At 38.2% G+C, this 25,357-nt stretch overlaps 2 protein-coding genes across 3 annotated transcripts; one reads left to right on the top strand and one right to left on the bottom strand.

Moving 5' to 3' along the window:
* Positions 1-170: 170 nt before the first annotated feature.
* Positions 171-13,416, top strand: plcxd1.2 (phospholipase C, X domain containing 1, tandem duplicate 2). 2 transcript variants are annotated; one of them, XM_028444454.1, is made up of 7 exons: positions 171-567; positions 1,521-1,604; positions 1,942-2,078; positions 3,152-3,280; positions 4,290-4,445; positions 4,513-4,696; positions 13,004-13,416. In XM_028444454.1, the coding sequence occupies exons 3-7, from the start codon at positions 1,956-1,958 to the stop codon at positions 13,267-13,269; spliced, it is 858 nt and encodes a 285-aa protein (XP_028300255.1). In that variant the 5' UTR covers positions 171-567; positions 1,521-1,604; positions 1,942-1,955; the 3' UTR covers positions 13,270-13,416. The 2 variants fall into 2 exon arrangements, with proteins under 2 accessions (XP_028300255.1, XP_028300254.1); XM_028444453.1 differs by lacking the exon at positions 1,521-1,604.
* A 1-nt stretch (position 13,417) lies between these two features.
* gtpbp6 (GTP binding protein 6 (putative)) lies at positions 13,418-21,133 on the bottom strand. The gene is made up of 10 exons (XM_028444452.1): positions 20,475-21,133; positions 18,453-18,590; positions 18,288-18,358; positions 18,090-18,220; positions 17,929-17,999; positions 17,703-17,861; positions 17,428-17,636; positions 15,883-16,031; positions 13,642-13,794; positions 13,418-13,567 (listed from the first exon to the last, which is right to left on the bottom strand). The coding sequence occupies exons 1-10, from the start codon at positions 20,800-20,802 to the stop codon at positions 13,435-13,437; spliced, it is 1,542 nt and encodes a 513-aa protein (XP_028300253.1). The 5' UTR covers positions 20,803-21,133; the 3' UTR covers positions 13,418-13,434.
* Between the last annotated feature and the right edge of the window lie 4,224 nt (positions 21,134-25,357).

The raw sequence follows: 25,357 nt of genomic DNA, 5'->3' as shown, positions 1-25,357 counted from the left end.
TATTTGAGCTAAAAGAGTTTGAGAACTATGAACTATGGCACAATAATGTTGAAATTACTCGTTTTCCTGCATAAAATCTGTGGCCCCTTGAGATCAAACTTTGGCCCCTGAACTAAAATGAGTTTGACACCCCTGCCTTAGACCTAATCCCACAATGCAGTGCGCGGATGAGAGGTCGGATATCAGTCTGTCTGTTGTTAACTTGTGACATTTGTCAATAATGTTAGTTTTTAAAAATCCCGATGACATTATATAAGATACATATCAGGACTTTTCTCTAATCACTGTAATAACATGTCGCAGTGCGTCTGTCAGTCAGAAACCAGGAAATACCTCCTCCTCTTCATCACCCTCCTCCTCTTCATTCCGTGAAGTCTGAGTGCGCGCGCGCGCGTGTGTGTGTGTGCGCGTGATCTGATCGATGATCTGCTCATGGATCATATCAGTGAGTCCTTCCATCATTGAGCAGCTCTCACTGAGGACACATGGAGCACAGCTACCAGGACTGGATGTCCTCCTTACCGGAGGAGCTGTGGGACGTCCCCCTCACACAGATGGCCATTCCCGGTACGATCACACATCCATCACCGCTCTACACACTATTATTATTATTATTATTATTATTATTATATTACGGTATATATAGTGTGGATATCACTTCTACTGCTCTGTTATGATCTTAGGTTTTTCCATCTATCTGATCGAAATGGATTAAAAGTAAAACATAATTTACTGGAAAATGAATTTGTAAAAAGTCATCTTTTTATTTATTTATTTCTATTTATTGTTTGTTTTTATTGCCTTCAGTTCACACAGGGAAATCTTCAAATTTGAAAGGTGAAAAACATTAAATTACAAATATATAAATGTGAGCTGGTTTGTTTTTCTTTCAATTTTAACTTATCCAAAGAAAACAAAAATCATGTGATAGACCTTTAGATGGACACGTGATCTAAAGTAATCAATACTATCACTAAACGTTGTGCATTAGTGAAATAATTAAAATTAAAAAAACACAATATTACAATATTAGTGGTATTCATCTTCTTTTTAATAATAATATTAATTATTATTACCATAATTATTATCTATTAATAGATCGCCAAATGGCCTATGGCACAAACACAGAAAACTACATATGGAAGCCTATGTAAACTTTGAAATGTTGTTTAACAAGATTCTTACTGAAAAAGACATGTAGATATATTGAGTGTATATTATTTACTAAATAACGTAGGCCTAAACCAGCATAAATCCATAAATTGTACATTATTTGTCCCTTTTTCATCTACAATTACTAAAGGTAAATTAAAAAACATATATATATATATATATACTTTTTAAAAGACATACTGTACCAGTTGACAAAGAAGTACACTTGATTAGACAAAACAGAGATATAAACAATGTTCTGTCTGACTTTAGTGTCTTTTCAGTCTTTTTGTACATAGTTTGGTTTTTTGTGCACTTCTCTTGCTGTAGTTATTTTTTACGTCTGTGATTGTGTCATTGTCTTACAGCTCATGTTTTCAGACCTGTTAAACCTGCTGAAGTCTACGAGCACAATGTACTGAAGCACTGAGCAGGTTTAACAGTTGTCTCAGGTATGAAGTCATCTATCATAGAAAATGATTTTCTATTGAGTGCAAAATTGTCAATTTTGTGTTTTTAAGCTGCTCAATATCACTGCTTTATCCTCAACGTTTCATATAACATTACAAAAGAGGCTGAAAATGCCATTATAAGGCTGTTTGCTGTCTGAAATCTACTATTCTCAATGGTGATTGGACAAAATCATGTCTCATGTATATATATATAAACATTGTATTACAATGTGGGTTGGTAAATAGAATAACTGAGAATTTTTTCTATTTTTTGCTACGGGGTTTGAAATTTTTTAATGAATCCCTTTTTCACAGCTTCTCACACTTTTTCTTACAGGCAGCCATGACACCATGAGCTACTGTCTGGATATAAACTCCCCTCTACTCTGGTCTGAATCTGACATTTTCAGAGTCTTGGATAGACTTTTCCCCTGCCTAACAAGACCCACCATTTTTAAATGGGCCACCACTCAGGTATGTGTGAGGTTAAAGTGCAACAACATGCAGACTCAGCATTGGACTTATCTGATGTGTGTGGATATCGGGTACGGCTTAAACAGATTTAAGCCATATTATAAAACACTGACTCTACTTGTGTAGTAGACGCCTTCATTAATCAATTCAATAGAGTAATCGTGGATCTCGGGGGCCACAAAATAAGGATAACATGCACAAAATGTGTTAACACTTAACTTGAAGTTTTATACATTAGGCTGACATTACGCTGTTATTAGCATGAATAAGTAAGACTGTCATTAAGTGTTGTGCACTAAATCAGTGATTCTCAACTGATGGGTTGGGACCCAAAAGTGGGTCGCCGACCTTTATTAGGTGGGTCACGGGCAGGGCTGGTCAAAAATGAATAAATACCTAATGTCTCTCATGTTGTGTTTTATTTTAAAAGAAACTTTTCTTTTGACAAGCATGCTGTGAAATGCATGTTGCACAGGAAAAATATAGATTATATGTGTGTGTGTGTGTTTTCAACAGCTATTTTTGAAAAACTAAATTTGGTAGGATAAATTCTAAAAAAAAAAGAAAATGGGTCGTGATTTAATGACCGTAGCAAAACGTGGGTCACAGTGTGAGACCAGTTGAGAACCCCTGCACTAAGTTATGATAAATATTGGCATTTTTGGATTCGGTGGAGGGTTCTAGTGGGATTAGATTTAGGGTAAGTAATGACACAGCCTTTATGACACCTTATTCATGTGTCATGTCATAATAATGACAGCGTAATGTTTGATACATAAAGTATAAAACTTCAAGTAAAGTTTTACCCAAAATACTAATTGATAATATTAATATAATTTCCAATGGTTATCATGGCTTATTGCTACAGCAACAGAATTCCTCTCATCACACCACAGACTCCAACAGCCCAGTTTGAAAACTTCCTTAGCATGTTTATTATACCAGTTGTTTCTCTGTTTCTCATAATTGTTGTTTTCCTTCGTCTACAAACTTTTGTAATGTAAGTTGATCAAATGATTTGATGGAGGAGTGGTTTTCTATTCATGACTCAAACGTGTTGTTTCTCCCTTTAGGACAAAAGCATTGAGGATCAGCTTTCAATGGGGATTCGCTACTTTGATCTGAGGGTAGCACACAAACAAAGCGACTCATCTGACGACCTGTACTTCACACACGTCATCTACACACATCAAACAGTTCTGGTGAGTGGAACCCTTTCCCACCTCTGGGTGTCACTGCACAGGGAGGAGGACGTCTAAAGTCTGACGAAATCAAAAACATTTAGATGTATATTTCCCTTGTTGAAACAATATTTTATAATGAGCTCTAGTATGTCAAAATAAAAAATAAAAAAAACATATTGACAAATAATTTTACAAAATTACAAAAAGCATTATTCCAAATTATCACAAGTTATCACGAGTGTATAAAATATTTAAAAAAGAAAATTATTTAACATGGGCTGTAAAAACCTTTGACAGATAAAATAAATAAATAAAGAAAATAATATAATGTAACAAATGTCGAAAAACAAATAAATTAAGAGCCAATTAGAAAATTTTCTTTTTTTCGCTTTTAGAAACATAAACAGTCACATGGAGCCAAAAAATGTTCAGGTATTTATATCTCATGTCATTAATATATTATGTATATTATTATGTCATATTAGTATGCTATTTTTAAGAACGAGGGTGAAGTACACTGTAGGAATATTTTTTTCTACACATTTGATATAATTTTTTAGTAATTATGCAGCAAAATGTCAAATTAATTATCGCATCATTTTTTTATTCCATTAATAATAATTAAAAAAAAATGTTTAAGCAATGAACAAAGTAAATACATTTGTGTAAAATGTAAAAAAGAGATAATTATGTTGTGCACATTAGCATGTTTTCTATTGAAAATGATTGTGTCTGGACAAAATGTGTCTCATTACTGTTACTCACGTTTAATGAGAATCAGCCCAACTAATTACGGAGAAGTTGATCTCAGTATAAGAAACCATGAAGTAACACCTGACGTCCTTTTGAGTTGACGTTTGCAGACGTTTCCATGAGTTGACTGAAGAGAATGTTCATTAGTTTAACATTACGATTGTTTTGTATGAGGCACTTTTTTGGTTTCCTACATTGCTGATTGGAGTTTCTGTTGGCTGGTGTATTTACCACTGTGAGTGCATCTGTTTGAGTTTCAGTTCTCTCTTTGTAGGAAACGCTGGTGTCTGTTGCTACGTGGCTAAAGTCTCATCCAAAGGAGATCATCATTCTAGCATGTAGTCACTTCGAGGGCATGGACGACAAATGTCACGAGTCCTTCATTTTCTCTCTAAAGAAGCTGTTTGGCTCCAAACTGTGTCCTCGCCAGGTCAGATTCAAACAGTGCACATGCACAGTGTGGAAAAGACCCTAAGTGTCCAACTCTCCTTCTGCAGGACTCTGAGCTGACATTGAGGAGTTTGTGGGCAGCTGGTTACCAGGTCATCCTCTCCTATGAAAATCAGGTTGCGTCCAGACATGAGGAGCTGTGGCCTGCCATCCCTTACTGGTGGGCAAACCAGCGCACAGCTCAAGGAGTGATCCAGTACTTAGACTGGACCAAAGAGCAGGGACGTCCAGGTGAGCTTAGACCAGGAGTCAGCATCTTCTATCTAGTCCCTAGGTTCCCAAAGTGGGGTACAGGTACCCCCAGGGGTAAGCAAATCGTCATAGGGGGTATTTGAATACAAATTTAAAGGGGGCATATTATGCAATTTTTCACCCATCTCCATTTGTTCTAAGAACTCAAAAAACATAGTATTTGAGGTTTATTTTCCCAAACTCACTTGTTTTCCAGAGTTTTAGCCCTCTGAAAAGTCACTTTCTGAGCAGTTCTGAAATCGAGCCGTTTTGGGGCCTACTTATGCTTATTCATGAGTGGGTGTGTCTATAGACGCTTTATCCGGGGCCGGGTTGCGACAGGCAGCAGTCTCAGCAGAGATGCCAGACCTCCCGATTCATGCACACCTCCTCCAGCCATTCTGGGGGAACCCCGAGGCGACACCAGGCCAGCTCAGAGACAGAGTCCCACCAGCGTGTCCTGGGCCTTCCACGAGGTCTCTTACCAATAGGACATGCCTGAAACACCTCCCGAGGGAGGCGACCAGGAGGCATCCGAAACAGATGCCCGAGCCACCTCAGCTGGCTCCTTTCGACGTGAAGGAGCAGCGACTCTACTCCTAGCTCCTCCCGGGTGACTGAGCTTCTCACCCTATCTCGAAGGGTGCGCCCAGCCACCTTGCGAAGGAAACTCATTGCGCCTGTATTCCGCGATCTTGTCCTTCCGGTCATTACCCAAATCTCATGACCATAGTTGAGGGTAGGAAAGTAGATCGATCAGTAAATTGAGAACTTTGCCCCCCCGACTCAGCTCCTCTTCACCACAACAGTCCGATACAGCAACCGCATCACTGCTGATGCCGCACCGATCCGTCTATCGATCTCACGCTCCATCCGTCCCTCACTTGTGAACAAGACCCCGAGATACTTGAGCTCCTCCACTTGAGGCAAGGACTCTCCACCGACCCAGAGAGGGGAAGCCACCTTTTCCTGGTGGAGAACCATGACCTCAGATTTGGAGGTGCTGATCCTCATCCTGGCCACTTCACACTTGGCTGCAAACCACCCCAGTGCACGCCGAAGGTCCTGATTTGATGAAGCCAACAGAACAACATCATCTGCAAACAGCAGAGATGAGATCCTGAGGTTCCCAAATTGGACTCCCTACGGTCCCTGGCTGCACCTAGAAATTCTGTCCATATAAGTAATGAAGAGAACAGGTGACAAAAGGCAGCCCTGGCGGAAACCAACATGCACTGGAAACAAGTCTGACTTACTGCCGGCAATGCGAACCAGGCTCCTGCTGCGGTCATACAGGGAACGGACAGCCTTTAGCAGAGAGCCCTGGACCCCATACTCCCGGAGCACCCCCCACAGGGCACCACGAGGGACACGGTCGAAGCACAAAGCACATTTGGACTAGTTGGGCGAACTCCCACGAACCCTCGAGCACCTGATGAAGGGTATAGAGCTGGTCCAGTGTGCTGCGACTGGGATGAAAACCGCATTGTTCCTCCTGAATCCGAGGTTCTACCATCGGCCAAATCCTCCTCTCCAGCACCCTGGAGTAGACCTTACCGAGGAGATTGAGGAGTGTCATCCCTCTGTAGTTGGAGCACACCCTCCGAACCCCCTTCTTAAAGTGAGGGACCACCATCCCAGTCGGTCAATCCAGAGGCACTGTCCCCGACTGCCACGCGATGTTGCAGAGACGTGTCAACCAAGAAAGTCCTACAACATCCAGAGACTTAAGGTACTCAGGACGAATCTCATCCACCCCGGGGGCCTAGCCCCCGAGGAGTTTTCCAACCACCTTGGTGACTTCAGCCCGGGGGATGAGCGAGTCCCCAGCCTCAGCTTCCTCATCGGAAGACGTGACAGTGGGATTGAGGAGACCCTCGGAGTACTCCTTTCACTGACCGACAACATCCCCAGTTGAGGTCAGCAGCTCCCCCCAGCACTGTAAACAGTGTTGGTGAAGCACTGCTTCCCCCTCCTGAGGCGCCGGACGGTTTGCCAGAATCTCTTCGAGGTGAACCGATAGTCCTCCTCCATGGCTTCTCTGAACTCCTCCCAGACCCGAGTTTTTGCCTCTGCGACCGCGCGGGCTGCATCATGCTTGGCCGGCTGCTACCTCTCAGCTGCCTCTGGAGTCCTACCAGCCAGGTAGGCCTCCTTCTTCAGCTTGACAGCATCCCTTACTTCCGGGCGCCACCACTGGGTTTGTTTTGGAGCCTACTGATGCATATTCATGAGTGGGCGTGTCTATAGACGCTTACTCACTTTGTCTCGCTCTTTTACAGGGTGATCAGTTATCACCAGAGCTATTTTATTTTTGCTAGCCAAAAAACTGCATATTACAGTAAAACACATGGCTATTTAAGCAGCTATTGTTGTTGTGAGTCTGTCTCAGCAGCAGTCATTCAAACTCTCATCGAAGTGTTAAGCTGCTAAGTCACTTTCTCCTCCCCTGCTCTTCTAACTACAGGAATAGTGCATTTAAGGTGACAATCATCTGTTTTCTCCAACCACTGCGTCGCATTGTGTCTCAAACACGTCAGATCAGTGATACGAGGCGATATAACAGGATCGACAATACGTCGAAACCACAAAAGCGGAGTACACCTCCGCATGAACAAATAGTGCTTACACAGGGTACGTTCACTGTGGAGGAGCGACACCGGCAGCTGGAAAGTTCTGTATTTAGTTTTGCCAGTAGCCATCGCTCCTTCACTAGCAAGAAAAACAATGGCGGACTGGTTGGGGGTGGAGTCCATGGGTGGAGTTACCAGTGGAGGGGAGGGGATTTTCTTTGCAGATTTCACTTGTGACATCACAAATCTTGAAAATTTGAAATTAAGCAATTTTCTCTGTGTTGTAAGACTTACACAGACCACAAAAAAATAACTGGATTGATTTATTTCACATTTTGCGTGCTGTGTGGACACAAGTTACCTCATGTGATCAAAATAACTGCAAAAGTGGATTTTTCTTAATATGTCCCCTTTAAAAACAGCATGAAAACATTGGAAACTAGAATATAAATACAGCAGCAGTCAGGAGCCTCTATGCATTGCCACAAAATACACATTGGTCTCTGTTAGACTGCCCTCTAGTGGTGACAGAGAAACAATCAAAAAAGCACAACTATGACAAGAGCTACATTGTTTTGCGCTAGCCAAACGTGCTGTCAAGACCTTGACACCATCTGCTATTATATACTTGTGTGAAAGTGGATTTTCTGCTTTGAAAAACATAATGACAAAATACAGAACAAGAATTTGTGTGGAGATCGGTTTAAGAGTCGGGACTCTGAAATTCAGCCAAACATTCCTTCAACCTCACCCTTCTCATTAAAGTTGTAGAAAGTTGTATTTCAGTTTCAGATGATGAATATGTTGTATTACTGCTAAAAGTTTAATCAACAAATGTTTGATAGATTTATTTCCTCCCAAAAAACATAGATTCTTACTGAAATTGCCAGTAGTCTCATTAAATAGAGTGATGATCATTCTGAACAAGATGTTTTCTTGTGAGCTTATAGATTATTATTTTTTTTACGATATATATATATATATATCTATATATCTCAACAAGACAGGTAAAATTCAGAGGCAAATTTCACTGTAGGGCTACATTATATCTGACAATACATTGTTTTTTTAGGTGTTCAGGAGTAGGGGGGTTAAATGTCTGAAGGGGTACAGGACAGTGAAAAGTTTGGGAACCACTGATCCAGTCAATAGTTCTCAACCGATCAGTCTTAAGGACCCGTACAACCACCCCCATCCCATGTGCACATTGTGGGTTGTAATTCTTAGTAGTGTTGTGTTCAAGACCGCACTATCCGAGACCAAGACTTGCCCGAGACCAGAATGCACCGAGACCAAGACAAGACCAAGACTTTCGGGAGCCGAGACCGAGTCAAGACCAAGACCGAGACAAGCCGAGACCAAGACCAAGACCAAGACCATAAACATTTTTTTTTCAATTTAAAAAAATAAATAAATAAATAAAATTATGACAAGGTTCAACAGTTAAATAACATCTCTCTTTAATTTTAGTTTATTTTAAATACATTTGACGGACAAAAAGGGTGCCTGCAAAAAATTAACTAAAATATTAAAACTACTACTGCTACTGATACATTCACAATTATTCTACATATTTGAAAACAAGATTTTTATGTCAGCTGAATGTACAGCAAGTGTTTAAAAGCATTTCTGCCAAGAAATAATGATTCTTTATTCTGATTCTTTCAGTTGTTCAGGTTTAACAGGTCACAGATTTCACAAGATAATTTTTTAGTTTGAAAAAGCCTTTACACAGGTTATTTTTATTAATTCACTTAGTTGATATAGTTTAATTTGGTTGCTGTAATATAACTGGATATTCAATTCACAAAGATTTCCAACTGTAACTGTAAAAGTGAAACTTTCTGAAATAAAACTAAAAACAAGTTGTCAGCAGTGTAAAAAACATAGAGCTACAGGTAGATGTGAAACTAAATAAAACAAACTCAAACCCTGGAAAAGTCATGTAACAAATTAATCAATAGTTATTATATATATATATATATATATATATATATATATATATATATATATATATATATATATATATATATATATATATATAATTATTATTATTCTGGATACAGTGGAAACAGAAACTATAAAAAATAATTATATTTTGAACCTGTTTATATTGTGGGGAACATATTATATACATACATGTAATTGGAGTCTAAAGTCACAAAAAAACCACCACTTTAAAAATATTTAATATTATTTGCGTGCAACTCTGCGGCGATGACGCGCTGGTGACGACATAAACCAAGATGGCGGCGGCCCGGACTACAGCCGACATTATGTAATAAAGCCTTAAAAGACATGGATATAATGAAAAGAGTGGATGGACAGATGCATAAACATGCAGACTTTCACACGGACACACACGGACTTATTAAACACACACAAACTTATTAAACACACACGGACTTATTAAACACACACAAACTTATTAAACACACACGGACTTATTAAACACACACAGACCTCAGTAAACACGGTAAACGGAACAGGCTTCACCGCTCGGCTGGCACTAGGACCCAGAGGCAGAGTAAGTGCGTCCCCTATCCAGCCTTCACAGGCTGTAATATCATCAGTTTATCATTTTACCAGTTGTTAGAGCTACTGTCTTTACCAGGGAGATAATATTTATTACTGGTGATTGTTTTCAGGAGTTTTACTGGGATTTTTACCGGTGATTAGTTCATTTCTCCCTTGCGCTCCGCGGTCCAAACTGACACCGGAGCCACACAGTATGAATGTGTCACACACGTCACTCAGTCACATTAAGGAAGGTTGTGGTCATTATACGGGGTGGATTAATTAATGAATAAAGGATTGTTTTATCCCGTTCTTCTCCGTGTTATTATCATATTATAAAAATGTTTAAAAATAGCAGGAATTAGTGCTGGTCTCGAACGGTCTTGACGGAAAATGCCGAGTCCGGGCAGCCCGAGTCCAAGACAAGACCGAGTCAAAATGCTTCAGAGTCCGAGACAAGACCAAGACCTTTAAAATTTGGTCTCGAGACCGGTCTCGAGACCAAGACCGGTCTTGACCACCACAACACTAATTCTTAGTGTTATTGTTTTGTATATATTCTATTTATATTCCTGGGGATGTTAAAGGTGCAGTCTGCAACTCCTATAAAAGTGACTTTTTGTCATATTTGCTAAAGCTGTCACTATGTAAGGACAGCTTTACATCAAACTAGTCTTGAAAGGTAATTACTGCTGCTTGATTTATATTGTGTTTGATTTGTAATTGTTACACTAAAACTGTGTGGTGCATGTGTTGTTTGTGCGTGCGCAGCAACCTCCGTTTGAGCTGCTGTAAGTGACACTGAGTTGTTGCTGCTGCTAGGTTGGTGTACATAGAGAGAGAGAGAAGCGCTGCAGTAATATGCTTTTAACAGAGCATGTTATATTACTGTGACGTTGCTGTCTGGCTAACGTTAGCTTGTTAGCTCTTCTGAGGGAGAGACTTTGAAAAGTTTGGAGGCAGGGCAAGAGAGCAGTGGGGAGGGAGGGGAAGAAAGGGATCTGAGAGTTGCAGACTATGCCTTTAATTCATTCATTATGTATATGTTCATGCACATAATGACAATTAAAGAAATAAAAATTCTTTAAAAAATAACTTCAAATTAAATAGAATATATTACCTGTGAAGTGGGATAGATTATCTCTGCAAAGGAGAAGTGTTCACTAACACAGATTTAGACAGATTTGTGAACAATGTATAGAAGTAGTAAAATGAATATAAATTGTTGAACTTTAGGAGTCACATTCAAACGTTATGATCTAAATACTGTATATTTTAAGAGATCCTACCAACTGAAACCCAGATGTTAGAAAAATGATGGGTTTTAACATTTGGTTTTTTGAGTCTCAGATTGTTGTAACAGCTGAGAAAGTGCATCGCTTAATAAATCCCTTTTTTTACTTTAATTATTTTACATTTTGCACTAAATAAAGAAACCCCAGACAGAGAGAATATTTATCACGATGAATAAATACCACTGGCATGTCAACAGGGGATTTTTAGACTTAAATTAAACTACAACTTGCAAAATGTAGGCACATAGAAGTAGTAAATTTAGACAGAAATTACATATGAGAGATTCTTTTGAGTAAGGCTATTTCATTCGCTAATAGTTATGTAAATTAATAATATTGTTTAATACCGCTCTTTCTCTGTTAATTATTACACTGTTAAAACTAACACTTTACCACCTGGAACTGAACCCACTCAAGACTGTGGAGATGACAGTGGACTTCAGGAGAAATCCCCCCCCACTCCCCCCCCTTACCATTTTAAATAGGGAATTGGCTACCGTGGACTCCTTCAGGTTCTTGGGATCCACAATCTCACAGGACCTGAAGTGGTCCTCCCACATAGACTCAACCAGGAAAAAGGCACAGCAGAGGATGTACTTCCTGCGTCAGCTGAGGAAGTTCAACCTGCCCCAGGAGCTGGTGATCATGTTCTACACCTCCATCATTCAGTCTGTTCTGTGCACCTCCATCACTGTCTGGTTTGGATCTTCAACCAAACTAGACAGACACAGACTACAAAGGACAGTCAGGACTGCAGAAAAGATCATTGGTGTTGATCTGCCCTCCATCCAAGTCTTATACCTGTCCAGGGTCAGGAAACGGGCAGGTAGCATCACTGCAGACCCCTCTCACCCTGCACACAATCTGTTTAAACTCCTCCCCTCTGGCAGACGCTACAGATCACTGTACGCCAAAACAACCCGCCATAAAAACAGTTTCTTCCCCCAGGCTGTCACTCTGATCAACACTAAACAGTCAAAGAGTGTCAGTCCTGTTTCTGTGGAAAAACCCTGGAACCAAACATAACAACCCTGGATCAATCTGACACTGAGAATGTTCATGTACATACTATTTAATTTAAATGTTCTCCTGCACTACTTATCAATGCTCTACTGCACTATTTTCCTTTTATTATTATTATATTTTATTATTATCTTTCTTTTCTATTATCTTTTTTCGTTCTTTTTATCTTATTTTTTTTAACTTTTATTTTGTATTTGTTTATTTTTTTTATACTATTATTATTATTATTATTATTATTATTATTATTATCATCTTGTTATTTGCACATTCTAGTCTAACTACTGTTTATATTTATACTTATGTTTATACTTATTATCATCTCTTCTAGTTGATTGTTTATTATTGAATGTTTCACTATTGGAGAGAGCACAGTTGACCGAGTCAAATTCCTCGTGTGTACAACATACACTTGGCCAATAAAGATGATTCTGATTCTGATTCTGATTTACTTGAATTTGTTTTACATAAGGCTGACATTACGCTGTCATTATTATGAATAAGGTGTTATGAAGGCTATCGTTCGTAACACTAACCTTAACCCCACTAGGGTTAGGTAACACTGCTAAAAATTCTTTAAAAAATAACTTCAAATTAAATAGAATATATTACCTGTGAAGTGGGATAGATTATCTCTGCAAAGGAGAAGTGTTCACTAACACAGATTTAGACAGATTTGTGAACAATGTATAGAAATAGCTCTTATGTGCATATAGAAAATGTTTTAGATCTTTGAGTTCAGCTCATGAAAAATGGGAACAAAAACAAGTGTTGCATTTATCTTTTTGCTCAGTGTATTAAAAGTAGGTCTGCGGTCCACTTTTGTGTCATGTCCCTCCAACTGAGAACCTGTGTCATATTCGGGGGTTGCTGATGGTGTGATGATGTGATCTTGGTTATAGATGGTTTCTTTGTGGCCGGCCTAAACCTGACCGCTGACAGATGTTACATCGCTCAGAACCCAAAGGAAAGCCTGCGGTCGCTGACCTACAGTAACTGGGACAGTTTGACAAAATGGGTGGAGAAGCAGCTGCCCGGACCCCAGCCCGAGAGTCTGAACATCATCGCAGGAGACTTCGTGGGGCCGCTCTCCATCTGCCCTATGGTGATCGCACTGAACCACAAATTGAGGAAGAAGAATATTAATCAGATAAGAAAGCATTTTTAGCTGTGGCCTTTTTCCATGTGAGCCACGTGATACCTCAGGTCTGCTTTTATATTCTGTGTGTTTTTCAATGAAAGATCGTCTTATTTTTGTGGCCTTAATGATATTTTAAATGAATTCCCTCTAAATAAACAGTCTTGGAGTTGTTCAGTTTCTTGTTTTTATTTGTCACGTCATCTCATCACCAAACAACTTCTTGTAGCGTCCGTACGCTGCGGTGCTGATGATGACACGTACCACAGCAGAGCCGTCTTCTGCATTAACCTGCACGTCCTGAACGGCTGCTTCTTTGTACAGCCAGCTGTGGATGAAACATCATCATCAGCAACACTCACTCACTGGCTCAGGCAGATACGACCAGACATGGGGTTTTACCTTAACTGATTAGTGCTGAGGCTAACTTCAATATCTAAAGTTTGTTTTCCTGTCGACTTCATAATCTCATCTTCCAAGACTGTCTTCAGCTCCTGCAGGCCTCTCTCCTCCAGGGCAGAGATCGGGAGAACTCCAGGCTCCTTACATTGATAACTGTGAGGCAAACAGCCCAAATCATTTAAACCACGATTCCACTCATTTTATTACCACTTTTTAAGCTTCAATCTACCTGGAAGTGATTACCTTATTTGGCCCTTGGAAGATTTAGCTTAGCATCTATGCTTAAATGCCTTTTTACTGGTCAAAAGGGTTTTGCCACAAATACTGACATCTGGGGAAAAAATACCCTTTACCAGATATTTGAAGCTAGTTTGGTATCTGTTTTATCATCCGTCTGCTTTAACTCCTCCGACACCGTTTGTTCGATTTTGAAATTCCTGAGATTTTTGCTTGTACTTTAATAATTTGTAACTTTTTGACTTATTACATTTTTCTTTCCCATTCATTTCAATAGAGCTTTTAATTGTTTGTAAACATTGTGAGGTATTTTTTTGGGCAGGGCTTAGCCTGGAGGCAAATCATCATAGATATGTATAAACACTAGATGACTTACCCGCGCTGTTAGACAATGGGGAGCGATGTAGCAACGTGGCTTCCATCTTACCTCAGACAGCTGGCCCTGCTCATTACATCGATGTTAATGGTGTATTTACTATTTAAATAACCCTAACTTGCTCAATTTTCAACAAATTTTCAAACGGCAAGCGGCAATTTCAACATGTACAAGCATATTATGTCATACTTATATATAATAAGGTTTGTAATAAGGCAAACCGTTTGTAAATGCGTCAATATTTCATCAAGTTAAGGGTATTTTTGTTTAAGCTGATCACTCACCTTCCAACAGCTACCGTATCAGAATGTGAGAACGTCAGTTGTCTGAGGTAAGATGGCCGCCGTTGAGCTACGCTGGCAAATCCCGCTTGCGTCATCTAGTGTTTATATATATCTATGCTTTAGCCAGCGGCGTTTTCTGTTTATGCCTTCAGCCACGTCACTGGTGACGTGGGCCATTTAGGGATCTATTGGAAAGTTCAGCTTTTTTAACTTTTAACCTCTTCATCTCCAGCCATTCTTCAACCGATTTTGACCATTCAACCCTAATATGTTCAGCTTCTACATTCAACCCATTTCAAATTTGTTCAATGCTTTCAACTGATTTCAATCTTTTTCAACCTTATTGTTAATGCTCAGCTAATGCTAGGTTAATGCTAATGTTAGGCTCATGCCTAACAATGTTAATGTTAGGCTGGGCTAGATTATGCAAGATAAATCTAATGCTATACTAATGTTATGCTAATGCTAACGCCAATGCTTGCTAATGCTAGCTACTGTAATACTAATGCTAATGGAAATTAATGCTAATGCTAAGCTAATGCAGAGCAACGTGGGCTAGCACCTGCATCTTTTTTCACTTGCATTTTCTTCAGGAAATGCAAATATTCTAGTCGACTTTGTAATTGTAATTGGCATGAAAATTCTACAAAAACTGTCAATTACAATTTAATTAAACACAAACCTGTGGAACCATGTTACAGTTCTATGGCTTACACATACGTATTTAACAATTATTAAAATATGTTTGATATCAAGTTTACCTGTTCTCTTGAGGATCATTTTACCATAAAAAAAAATCTAGAGGTAAACTGACAGAAAAAAGGCTCAGACGCCCACAACAGAAATATTAATACCAATATGTTCATGGATGAGTAAGCCGAACAAAGTAACAAGAGATAAAAGACAAATTGGATGATAGATGATATTTTTTTAGTGTATTTCATATGTGATTGAAGACGGGTCAAAACTGACCTGTTATCGTCAGAGATGCTAACAGAAAGCTAATACAAGTTTAATGGGGTTATTTATTTCAGGCTAGGTAATTGTGATTAATTTAATTTCAAATGTCGTAATTGAGAACATAATTGTAATTGACTTCCATTGGAAAAATGTTTGTAATGTTTATTGTAATTGGGAAAAATGCCGTTCACCGTAATTAAACATGGAACATTGAAGACGTAATTGTAATTGAACAACGTAATTGACTCCAACTCTGTGCACAGGGGAAAGCCTGTCCACAAAACTACTAAAAGAGAATGCTGTTGACTTATTACTCAGCTATGCATCGTCATGTTTTGTCTTGTCGAACCCGTTACTGAAACTTCCAGGCAGGCTGTGACTTACTTTTCTAGAAGGTCGGTTTTATTATGGACCTCCACCATAGAGCTCATCAGTCTGTCGGGGATTTGCAGGTTCGTCAACACCTTCACAACGTTTACTTTTTGATTCAATGTCTCTGGATGACTGATGTCTCTGACGTGGACCAGCAGATCCTGGAGGGACGACAAAGAACAACACCTAATCACAATCTCATTCGTTATCTTTGCATCCAACAATATATCCAACATTATCCAGATAAGGGTCTGGACATCGCAGCAGTATGTACAGCCGTACAAAGGATGTGCTAAGGCACACAGTGACAACTTACCTCAAAGTGCATTTAAACTCCACACTAAAAGGTCAAGACCTGGATTTGAACTCGCCACCTTTTAGGAGAGAGAGTGAGCCAACGACGACAAAGACAAATAATATATGAGTTTGTCTCTTCAAAGCATTAAATTGAAAGAAAAAGCATGAACCATTAGATTAAAGTTCATATACTTCACTTCTAGATGTTTGTGTGAAAATGTTTTGCAGATTCGCTATTTAACTTCCAAATGCAGCTTTATTTCTATGACAAAAGTTCCTGGAGTTTGACGTTCTTGACACCCCTGCTTTAATGCATTTGATTTTGCTGTAAAGTTAATGTAAAGTTACTGTAGCACCATCTGAAAGTGACTCACTGCGTCATCTTGTGGTAAAAAGAGGTATTGTAAAAAACTTTTTTTTAAAGTTGATCAACTTGCTGGCTTTAGTAGTAAAATGAATATAAATTGTTGAACTTTAGGAGTCACATTCAAACGTTATGATCTAAATACTGTATATTTTAAGAGATCCTACCAACTGAAACCCAGATGTTAGAAAAATGATGGGTTTTAACATTTGGTTTTTTGAGTCTCAGATTGTTGTAACAGCTGAGAAAGTGCATCGCTTAATAAATCCCTTTTTTTACTTTAATTATTTTACATTTTGCACTAAATAAAGAAACCCCAGACAGAGAGAATATTTATCACGATGAATAAATACCACTGGCATGTCAACAGGGGATTTTTAGACTTAAATTAAACTACAACTTGCAAAATGTAGGCACATAGAAGTAGTAAATTTAGACAGAAATTACATATGAGAGATTCTTTTGAGTAAGGCTATTTCATTCGCTAATAGTTATGTAAATTAATAATATTGTTTAATACCGCTCTTTCTCTGTTAATTATTACACTGTTAAAACTAACACTTTACTTGAATTTGTTTTACATAAGGCTGACATTACGCTGTCATTATTATGAATAAGGTGTTATGAAGGCTATCGTTCGTAACACTAACCTTAACCCCACTAGGGTTAGGTAACACTGCTACCTAACCCAAAAAATACCAACATACTGTATCTCCAAAGGTGTCATAATTTAGCGAACGACACCTAATGACAGCCTTTATGACAGCCTTTATGACAACTTATTGATGCTAAACAAAGATAATGACAGCGTAATGTCTCCTTATGTATAAAATATAAAGTGTTACCAAACTGTGTAGCTGTGCTACAGAGCAGGTTAGCTCAGAATTGTCTCACACAGAGTGTTTGATGTCCTCCAGGGTGGCAGAGAAGGAGTCGATGAGCTGGTGAGGCAGCTGGGACAAGAAGCCGATGGTGTCCACGTACAGGACCATCATCCGACTGGGAAGCTGACCAGCATGAACGGTGACGTCCAAGGTTGCAAAAAGCTGGTTCCTTGGTTGTAGGCCGCTGTCCCCGGTCAGAGCTTTGATCAGAGTAGTTTTTCCTGTACAGACAATGACCAAAGTTAACTCTAAACGTTACGATGCTAAGAAAAGCAGCACCTTCTCACCACAGTTGGTGTATCCCAGCACTGAGATGATGGGGAACTCTCTTTGTTTACGCTGGGATCGTAGGAGGTGTCGCTTCTTTCTAAGTTTTTCCAACGCTGTGCGAATCTTCAGCTCACGTTCCTTCAGAAGTCGCTGCTGTACCTCGTACAGAGTCTCACCTACAAGGACCAATCCCACGCTCACATGAACTATAGACGCCACCCACCATCCTACCATAGACATTACCTGATCCACCAATGTATCTCGATCCTCCGCCCTGCTGATCCAAGTTTGTCATGTCATTTTTCAGACGAGACCTGTCAATAACACACACTGTAAGAAGACGATTGCTGCATAGTTTGAGGCAGAATTCCCAGACTTGTTAAACGATGAAAGAATAGTCAAACCTTAACAAAGGCATCTCAGCAAGTGAGATCTGCAGCTTGGCCTCTTTAGTTCTGGCATTGCAGCGGAAAATGTGAAGCACAACTGAGTATCTGTCGAAGACTTTGACTCCCCAGGCGTCTTGAAACTCCCTCTGGAATACGTTACACTTTAAAATCTTTCTATCAACTGAACTAAAGGTTGGCACAAAACTGGCCTACCTCAGACAAAGCGGACAGACGCTCAACGTTCACAAACACAGCAGTGATCCCTGCTGTTTGACGGATTTTCTCTGCAACAACACATTATAGCATAACATGCATCAGGTGATGATTTACTGTGGAAGAACACAATCTATCACACAGTGCTAACAAGAAATACTGTACCTGTAAGAAGCTGGAAGTTTCCTTTCCCAAATATCCTCTTCTTCTCTGGTGTCTTTGTGGAGAGGATGAGTTTGTCCACCACTGTCCAGTTATCTAAAGTGTTGACGAGCCCAACGGCCTCAGCCATCATCAGCTCAGCTGCAAAGGTCAATATTTACATTTTTTTTTTTTTTAAATCAACAAGGATAAAAAAACAATGTGAAATCAAGTTTTCAACAGCATAAAAATATAAAGCAGTAATTAGACATTAACCTCCTTAAAGGTGCAGTCTGCAACTCTTACAAAAGTGACTTTTTGTCATATTTGCTAAAGCTGTCACTATGTAAGGACAGCTTTACATCAAACTAGTCGTTTGTGTGAAAAAAACAGACTCATTGAGTCCCTCCTGTTGCTCTGGCACCCTTTGGTAGATTGCCAGAATGCACCACGACTGAGCAAAAAGAACCAATCAGAGCCAGGATTGTGCTTGATGGGCTGTCTGACAGCTGTTGCTCACAAGCCCCGCCTCTTTCATGGAGCTAGAGCGCCATATTTTTTACAGTGTATGTCTGGAGGAATAGAAGATGGAATTGGTGACTTTTCTGCTTGAAAGGTAATTACTGCTGCTTGATTTACATTATGTTTGATTTGTAAAAATGCAAAATCACTGGCTTACAAGAGACTTGACAATATTTGGATGGAATATACTGTCCAAATCAGAAGGCATCTCATAACTGCTTTACCCAAGTTACTCTTTATATACATCAATCCCAAAAATATGAGAAACACTAATTCAATAATATATACATTATACTAACCCCAACCCTAACCTACGTTACAAACTAACTAACCCTAACCGTAACCCTAACCTACGTTATGAACTAACTAACATAACCTTAACCTACATTACGAGCTAACTAACCCTAACCGTAACCCTAACCTACGTTATGGACTAACTAGCATAACCTTAACCTACATTACGAACTAACTAACCCTAACCGTAACCCTCACCTACGTTATGGACTAACTAACAGTAACCCTAACCTACGTTACTGACTAACTAACCCTAATCCTACACTACATCACGAACTACTAACCCTAACAATAAACTATGTGACGGACTAACTAACCATAACATACGTTACAGACTAACTAACCCTAACCATAACCCTAACAATAAACTACGTGAAGGACTAACTAACCCTAACCATAACCCTAACCTACGTTACGGACTAATTAACCCTAACCCTAACACTAACCATAACCCTAACAATAAACTATGTGATGGACTAACTAACCATAACATACGTTACAGACTAACTAACCCTAACCGCAACACTAACCATAACCCTAACAATAAACTACGTGAAGGACTAACTAACCCTAACCGTAACCCTAACCTACGTTACAGACTAATTAACTTTAACACTAACCATAACCCTAACAATAAACTACGTGACGGACTAACTAACCCTAACCGTAACCCTAACCTACGTTACGGACTAACTAACCGTAACCCGAACTATAAACTATGTGACAAACTAACTAACCCTAACCTACGTTACGGACCAACTAACTCTAACCCTAGCTATAAACTATGTGACAAACTAACTAACCCTAACCTACGTTACTGACTAACTAACCCTAAACGTAACCCTAACCTAGGTTACGGACTAACTAACCCTAACCCTGGATTTTAATTTCTTGCCACCGTGAATTTGTATGTGTATCGCTTGTTCAGCCATTTTTATTTCTGACTTGAATGTACGCAATGGTCACATGACTTCCGGTAACGTCATAGGCCATGTACGGATAGCCACTTTGAATTTATAATAATTATTAATATTGCAATGTATAACCTATTGTTTAGTATCGAGATAATTATATCGTGACATGCAAATCGTATCGTATCATCATTCATGCACACCCCTATTTGTTAATACATTTTGAGATGAGGCTCTAGGATGTGGGATAGGACAGACTCAGCTGTGTAAATGAAACAATTTCATTCATATTAACAAGTGTTTTTCTGAAGGTCTTTACCTGAGGTCAGGTGCTGCTTTCTGCTTCCCCACTTCACATCTGGGTGCACGATGAACACTCTGTGCATTCCTTCGATCCCTGCAGCAGGTATCAGCCTAAACAGCTCCTCCACCTCTCTCTCATCCAGGACATCTTCATCCTCTTCCTCAAAGAACACTCCACTGCCGGGCTCATCTGTGTGCGTCAGCCTGCAGCCAGAGACCCAGAAAGTCCGGGACTGCATGGTGGAGATCCTTCTGTGTGGGTGAAGGAGTCTGCAGGAGGTCACAGCCCTGCAGGGCAGCTGCAGGAGAGGCAGCCATGCCTTCACCCTCCTCAGTGGAGTCATACTGAGACCGTCACTACTCTCACCGTGAGTGTTTACTACAGAGCTGAGTTTGGCCTCCGTTGATTTACGTAGTTCTCCCACAGAGTTGTCTTCCCAGGCATCATATAACTACGGAGCTTCTAACCCCTGTGTCCCTCCAGGGGTTCCGTACTAAACAAACTGTGTGACGAAACACGTAATTTATTCTTCGGACACAAGTGTGTAAAAAAAAAAAAAAAAAGTGTGCAAACCTGTTAAAACATGTCAAGCAAACTCCAGGTTTTTCTTCTTCTTTTGTTGTTTTCCTTCTTCTTCTTTTGGGGGTTTATTGGCAGTTTGCACTCAATTATAGGTGCATTACCGCCATCCACTGGTTACTAAACTCATCTGTCTGTGTGTTGCTGCATAGACATAATATACTAGACGCCGCATCGACTTCTGCCGCCCACTGTGCGTCTACAGGTGGCAATCGCTCTTATTTACATCTACAGAGGAATGACGTGCTACACTAAAGTCATCAGAAGTCGCTCAATTCGCGAGCAATTTTCACGGGGTTTGTTTGTAACAAACGTCAGACATGATAGATAGATAGATAGATAGATAGATAGATAGATAGATAGATAGATAGATAGATAGATAGATAGATAGATAGATAGATAGATAGATAGATAGATAAATAGATAAAAAACAAAATTAACATAGAAAACGTTCAGATTGCCTCAGGTTTTTTATTGAAAACATTGTTTATGGCTATACATTGCATTTGACAATTATTATTATTATTGTATAATTGTACTAGTACTGTATTATTGTTATTGCTATTCTTGTAAATATAATTATATAATTATATTATTATTATTATTATTATCATTATTATTATTATTATTATTATTACCTTATTATTTTTAATTAATATTGTTTATTATTAATATTATTGTTTTTATTATTGTTACTGGATTCTTATTTTATTATTTTGTTATTTCTATTATTATTGCAAAGAACATTTAACTAATCGTAAAACGTGTAAATTCCACCTTGCATTTAACAAAACATACCACAACTCATACACCAAATCTGCAGCATTTAAAAACATTTGCACAATGTTACTGTAAAATGGACATATAAAAAATGTTAATTTAATACTAAAACGTTATCATGTGCAGCAGTATTTAGTACTCAGTAATAAATATGTATTTATCTTTGTGAGTTTGAATCCTGGAAAGTAAATCAGATTTTAGATGGAGCTCATTGGTGACTAAAGCTCCATGAGGGCCCCTCACATGGTCCACGAGGACTACCTGTTGGTTTTATGGGTTTCTAAATCAGTAATTTTACTAAGTACATTTTAAAAGATGTGAAGTAATTCATTACATTTCTATACCCAACCATTACTGAGTAAATTATTACTATTTGTTTTAAAATGATAAACGTACATTGTAAAACTACTAAATCTGAAATGACCAGACAACAATCAAATGCATCACATCATCGCCGACCAATCAGATTAAACGTAATGCACCGTGCCAAAACAGCATTGGATGCTTTATGTAAAAAATAATTGTACATTTTGACAAACCTTTTATTTTATACAGATACCTTTGTGGAAAATAAATTAATTTCCAATTGTGCAAGATTTGGTGTTTTCCTTTTTACGTGAAAATAACGAGTAACTTTTACTTTGAGTACTATTTAATTGAGCTACTTTTTATTTGTACTTGAGTATTTTGTGTATCACTTACTTGTACTTGAATACAATTTAAATCAAGTAACAGTACTTCTACTTGAATAGAATATATCAATACTCTTTACACCTATGGTAGTCTGTGCCTTAGTAGTTTTAATATTATATTATTATTATTATTATTATTATTAATGATAATAATTGATTATATTATTATTATTATTATTATATTAAAACAAATAATAACTTATACTGCTGCACTTGACAGGTCTTTGTGCATATATATATATATATATATTTAATTTTTCCTTTTTTTAATTTCACTGAAACATTGTCTAAAATTTGTTGATTGTGAAAAAGATGTTTTTAAAAAGACGCAAAATTGATTTTCAGAAAATATTACATAAATGTTAAATTATACAAATGTTATGTTTTATGATTAGTTCAAAGTTGTTAGTTATTGGCTTGTAAAATAGAAACATGAGGATTTTCTGTGAAATGTAATGAAAATGAAACACTTGCATGAATAAAAATGTTGCATGTTTATTTTTTCCCACCTTTTTAAGTAACTCTTTCTTTATTATTTTACCTTCTAATTAAAACGTAAAATGCTGTATTTCAGAAGTGCTTTTCAGACTCTTTTAGCTTTTAGTAGTGTTGTGGTGGTCAAGACCGGTCTTGGTCTCGAGACCGGTCTCGAGACCAAATTTTAAAGGTCTTGGTCTTGTCTCGGACTCTGAAGCATTTTGACTCGGTCTTGTCTTGGACTCGGGCTGCCCGGACTCGGCATTTTCCGTCAAGACCGTTCGAGACCAGCACTAATTCCTGCTATTTTTAAACATTTTTATAATATGATAATAACACGGAGAAGAACGGGATAAAACAATCCTTTATTCATTAATTAATCCACCCCGTATAATGACCACAACCTTCCTTATTGTGACTGAGTGACGTGTGTGACACATTCATACTGTGTGGCTCCGGTGTCAGTTTGGACCGCGGAGCGCAAGGGAGAAATGAACTAATCACCGGTAAAAATCATCCCAGTAAAACTCCTGAAAACAATCACCAGTAATAAATATTATCTCCCTGGTAAAGACAGTAGCTCTAACAACTGGTAAAATGATAAACTGATGATATTACAGCCTGTGAAGGCTGGATAGGGGACGCACTTACTCTGCCTCTGGGTCCTAGTGCCAGCCGAGCGGTGAAGCCTGTTCCGTTTACCGTGTTTACTGAGGTCTGTGTGTGTTTAATAAGTCCGTGTGTGTTTAATAAGTTTGTGTGTGTTTAATAAGTCCGTGTGTGTTTAATAAGTTTGTGTGTGTTTAATAAGTCCGTGTGTGTCCGTGTGAAAGTCTGCATGTTTATGCATCTGTCCATCCACTCTTTTCATTATATCCATGTCTTTTAAGGCTTTATTACATAATGTCGGCTGTAGTCCGGGCCGCCGCCATCTTGGTTTATGTCGTCACCAGCGCGTCATCGCCGCAGAGTTGCACGCAAATAATATTAAATATTTTTAAAGTGGTGGTTTTTTTGTGACTTTAGACTCCAATTACATGTATGTATATAATATGTTCCCCACAATATAAACAGGTTCAAAATATAATTATTTTTTATAGTTTTCTGTTTCCACTGTATCCAGAATAATAATATATATATATATATATATATATATATATATATATATATATATATATATATATATATATATCTATAATCTATATATATATATATATATATAATACTATTGATTAATTTGTTACATGACTTTTCCAGGGTTTGAGTTTGTTTTATTTAGTTTCACATCTACCTGTAGCTCTATGTTTTTTACACTGCTGACAACTTGTTTTTAGTTTTATTTCAGAAAGTTTCACTTTTACAGTTACAGTTGGAAATCTTTGTGAATTGAATATCCAGTTATATTACAGCAACCAAATTAAACTATATCAACTAAGTGAATTAATAAAAATAACCTGTGTAAAGGCTTTTTCAAACTAAAAAATTATCTTGTGAAATCTGTGACCTGTTAAACCTGAACAACTGAAAGAATCAGAATAAAGAATCATTATTCTTGGCAGAAATGCTTTTAAACACTTGCTGTACATTCAGCTGACATAAAAATCTTGTTTTCAAATATGTAGAATAATTGTGAATGTATCAGTAGCAGTAGTAGTTTTAATATTTTAGTTAATTTTTTGCAGGCACCCTTTTTGTCCGTCAAATGTATTTAAAATAAACTAAAATTAAAGAGAGATGTTATTTAACTGTTGAACCTTGTCATAATTTTATTTATTTATTTATTTTTTTATATTGAAAAAAAATATGTTTATGGTCTTGGTCTTGGTCTTGGTCTCGGTTTGTCTCGGTCTTGGTCTTGACTCGGTCTCGGCTCCCGAAAGTCTTGGTCTTGTCTTGGTCTCGGTGCATTCTGGTCTCGGGCAAGTCTTGGTCTCGGATAGTGCGGTCTTGAACACAACACTAGCTTTTAGGACTTTTCAGTACCTTAGAACTTGAAGTAGCTTGTAGTTTCAGAAAGATTGGTGAGCATAGATGTTAGCAACTTAGTTACTTGGCAAAACCGTTTTGTTGTTTTTATGTTGAGGTGGTGGGGGGTGTTGTCAGCCGCTGCTGAATATGACTAATAACGTAACTTCTGTAAAGTAACAGTTTAAATTGTGGATCTAAGGAAACACTGTATAACAGGTACTTAAAAAACATCTATTTATGAATCTTTCTACATTACATCAATTTACTTCTTGTGTTTCCTTTTTGATTCTTTTTTGATCTTCAATTCATATTTTGTTCAATATTTTCATTTGTCTTTTGGTATTAATATTTATGAAGTTTGTTTATATATTAATTTTCCACTTATATCAAAGATTAATTGTG

The sequence above is a fragment of the Gouania willdenowi genome, chromosome 4, assembly GCF_900634775.1.
Source record: "Gouania willdenowi chromosome 4, fGouWil2.1, whole genome shotgun sequence".
Classification (NCBI taxonomy): domain Eukaryota; kingdom Metazoa; phylum Chordata; class Actinopteri; order Blenniiformes; family Gobiesocidae; genus Gouania; species Gouania willdenowi.
The sequence above is the reverse complement of the archived record's forward strand: the minus strand, read 5'-3'. Positions and strand labels throughout refer to the sequence as shown.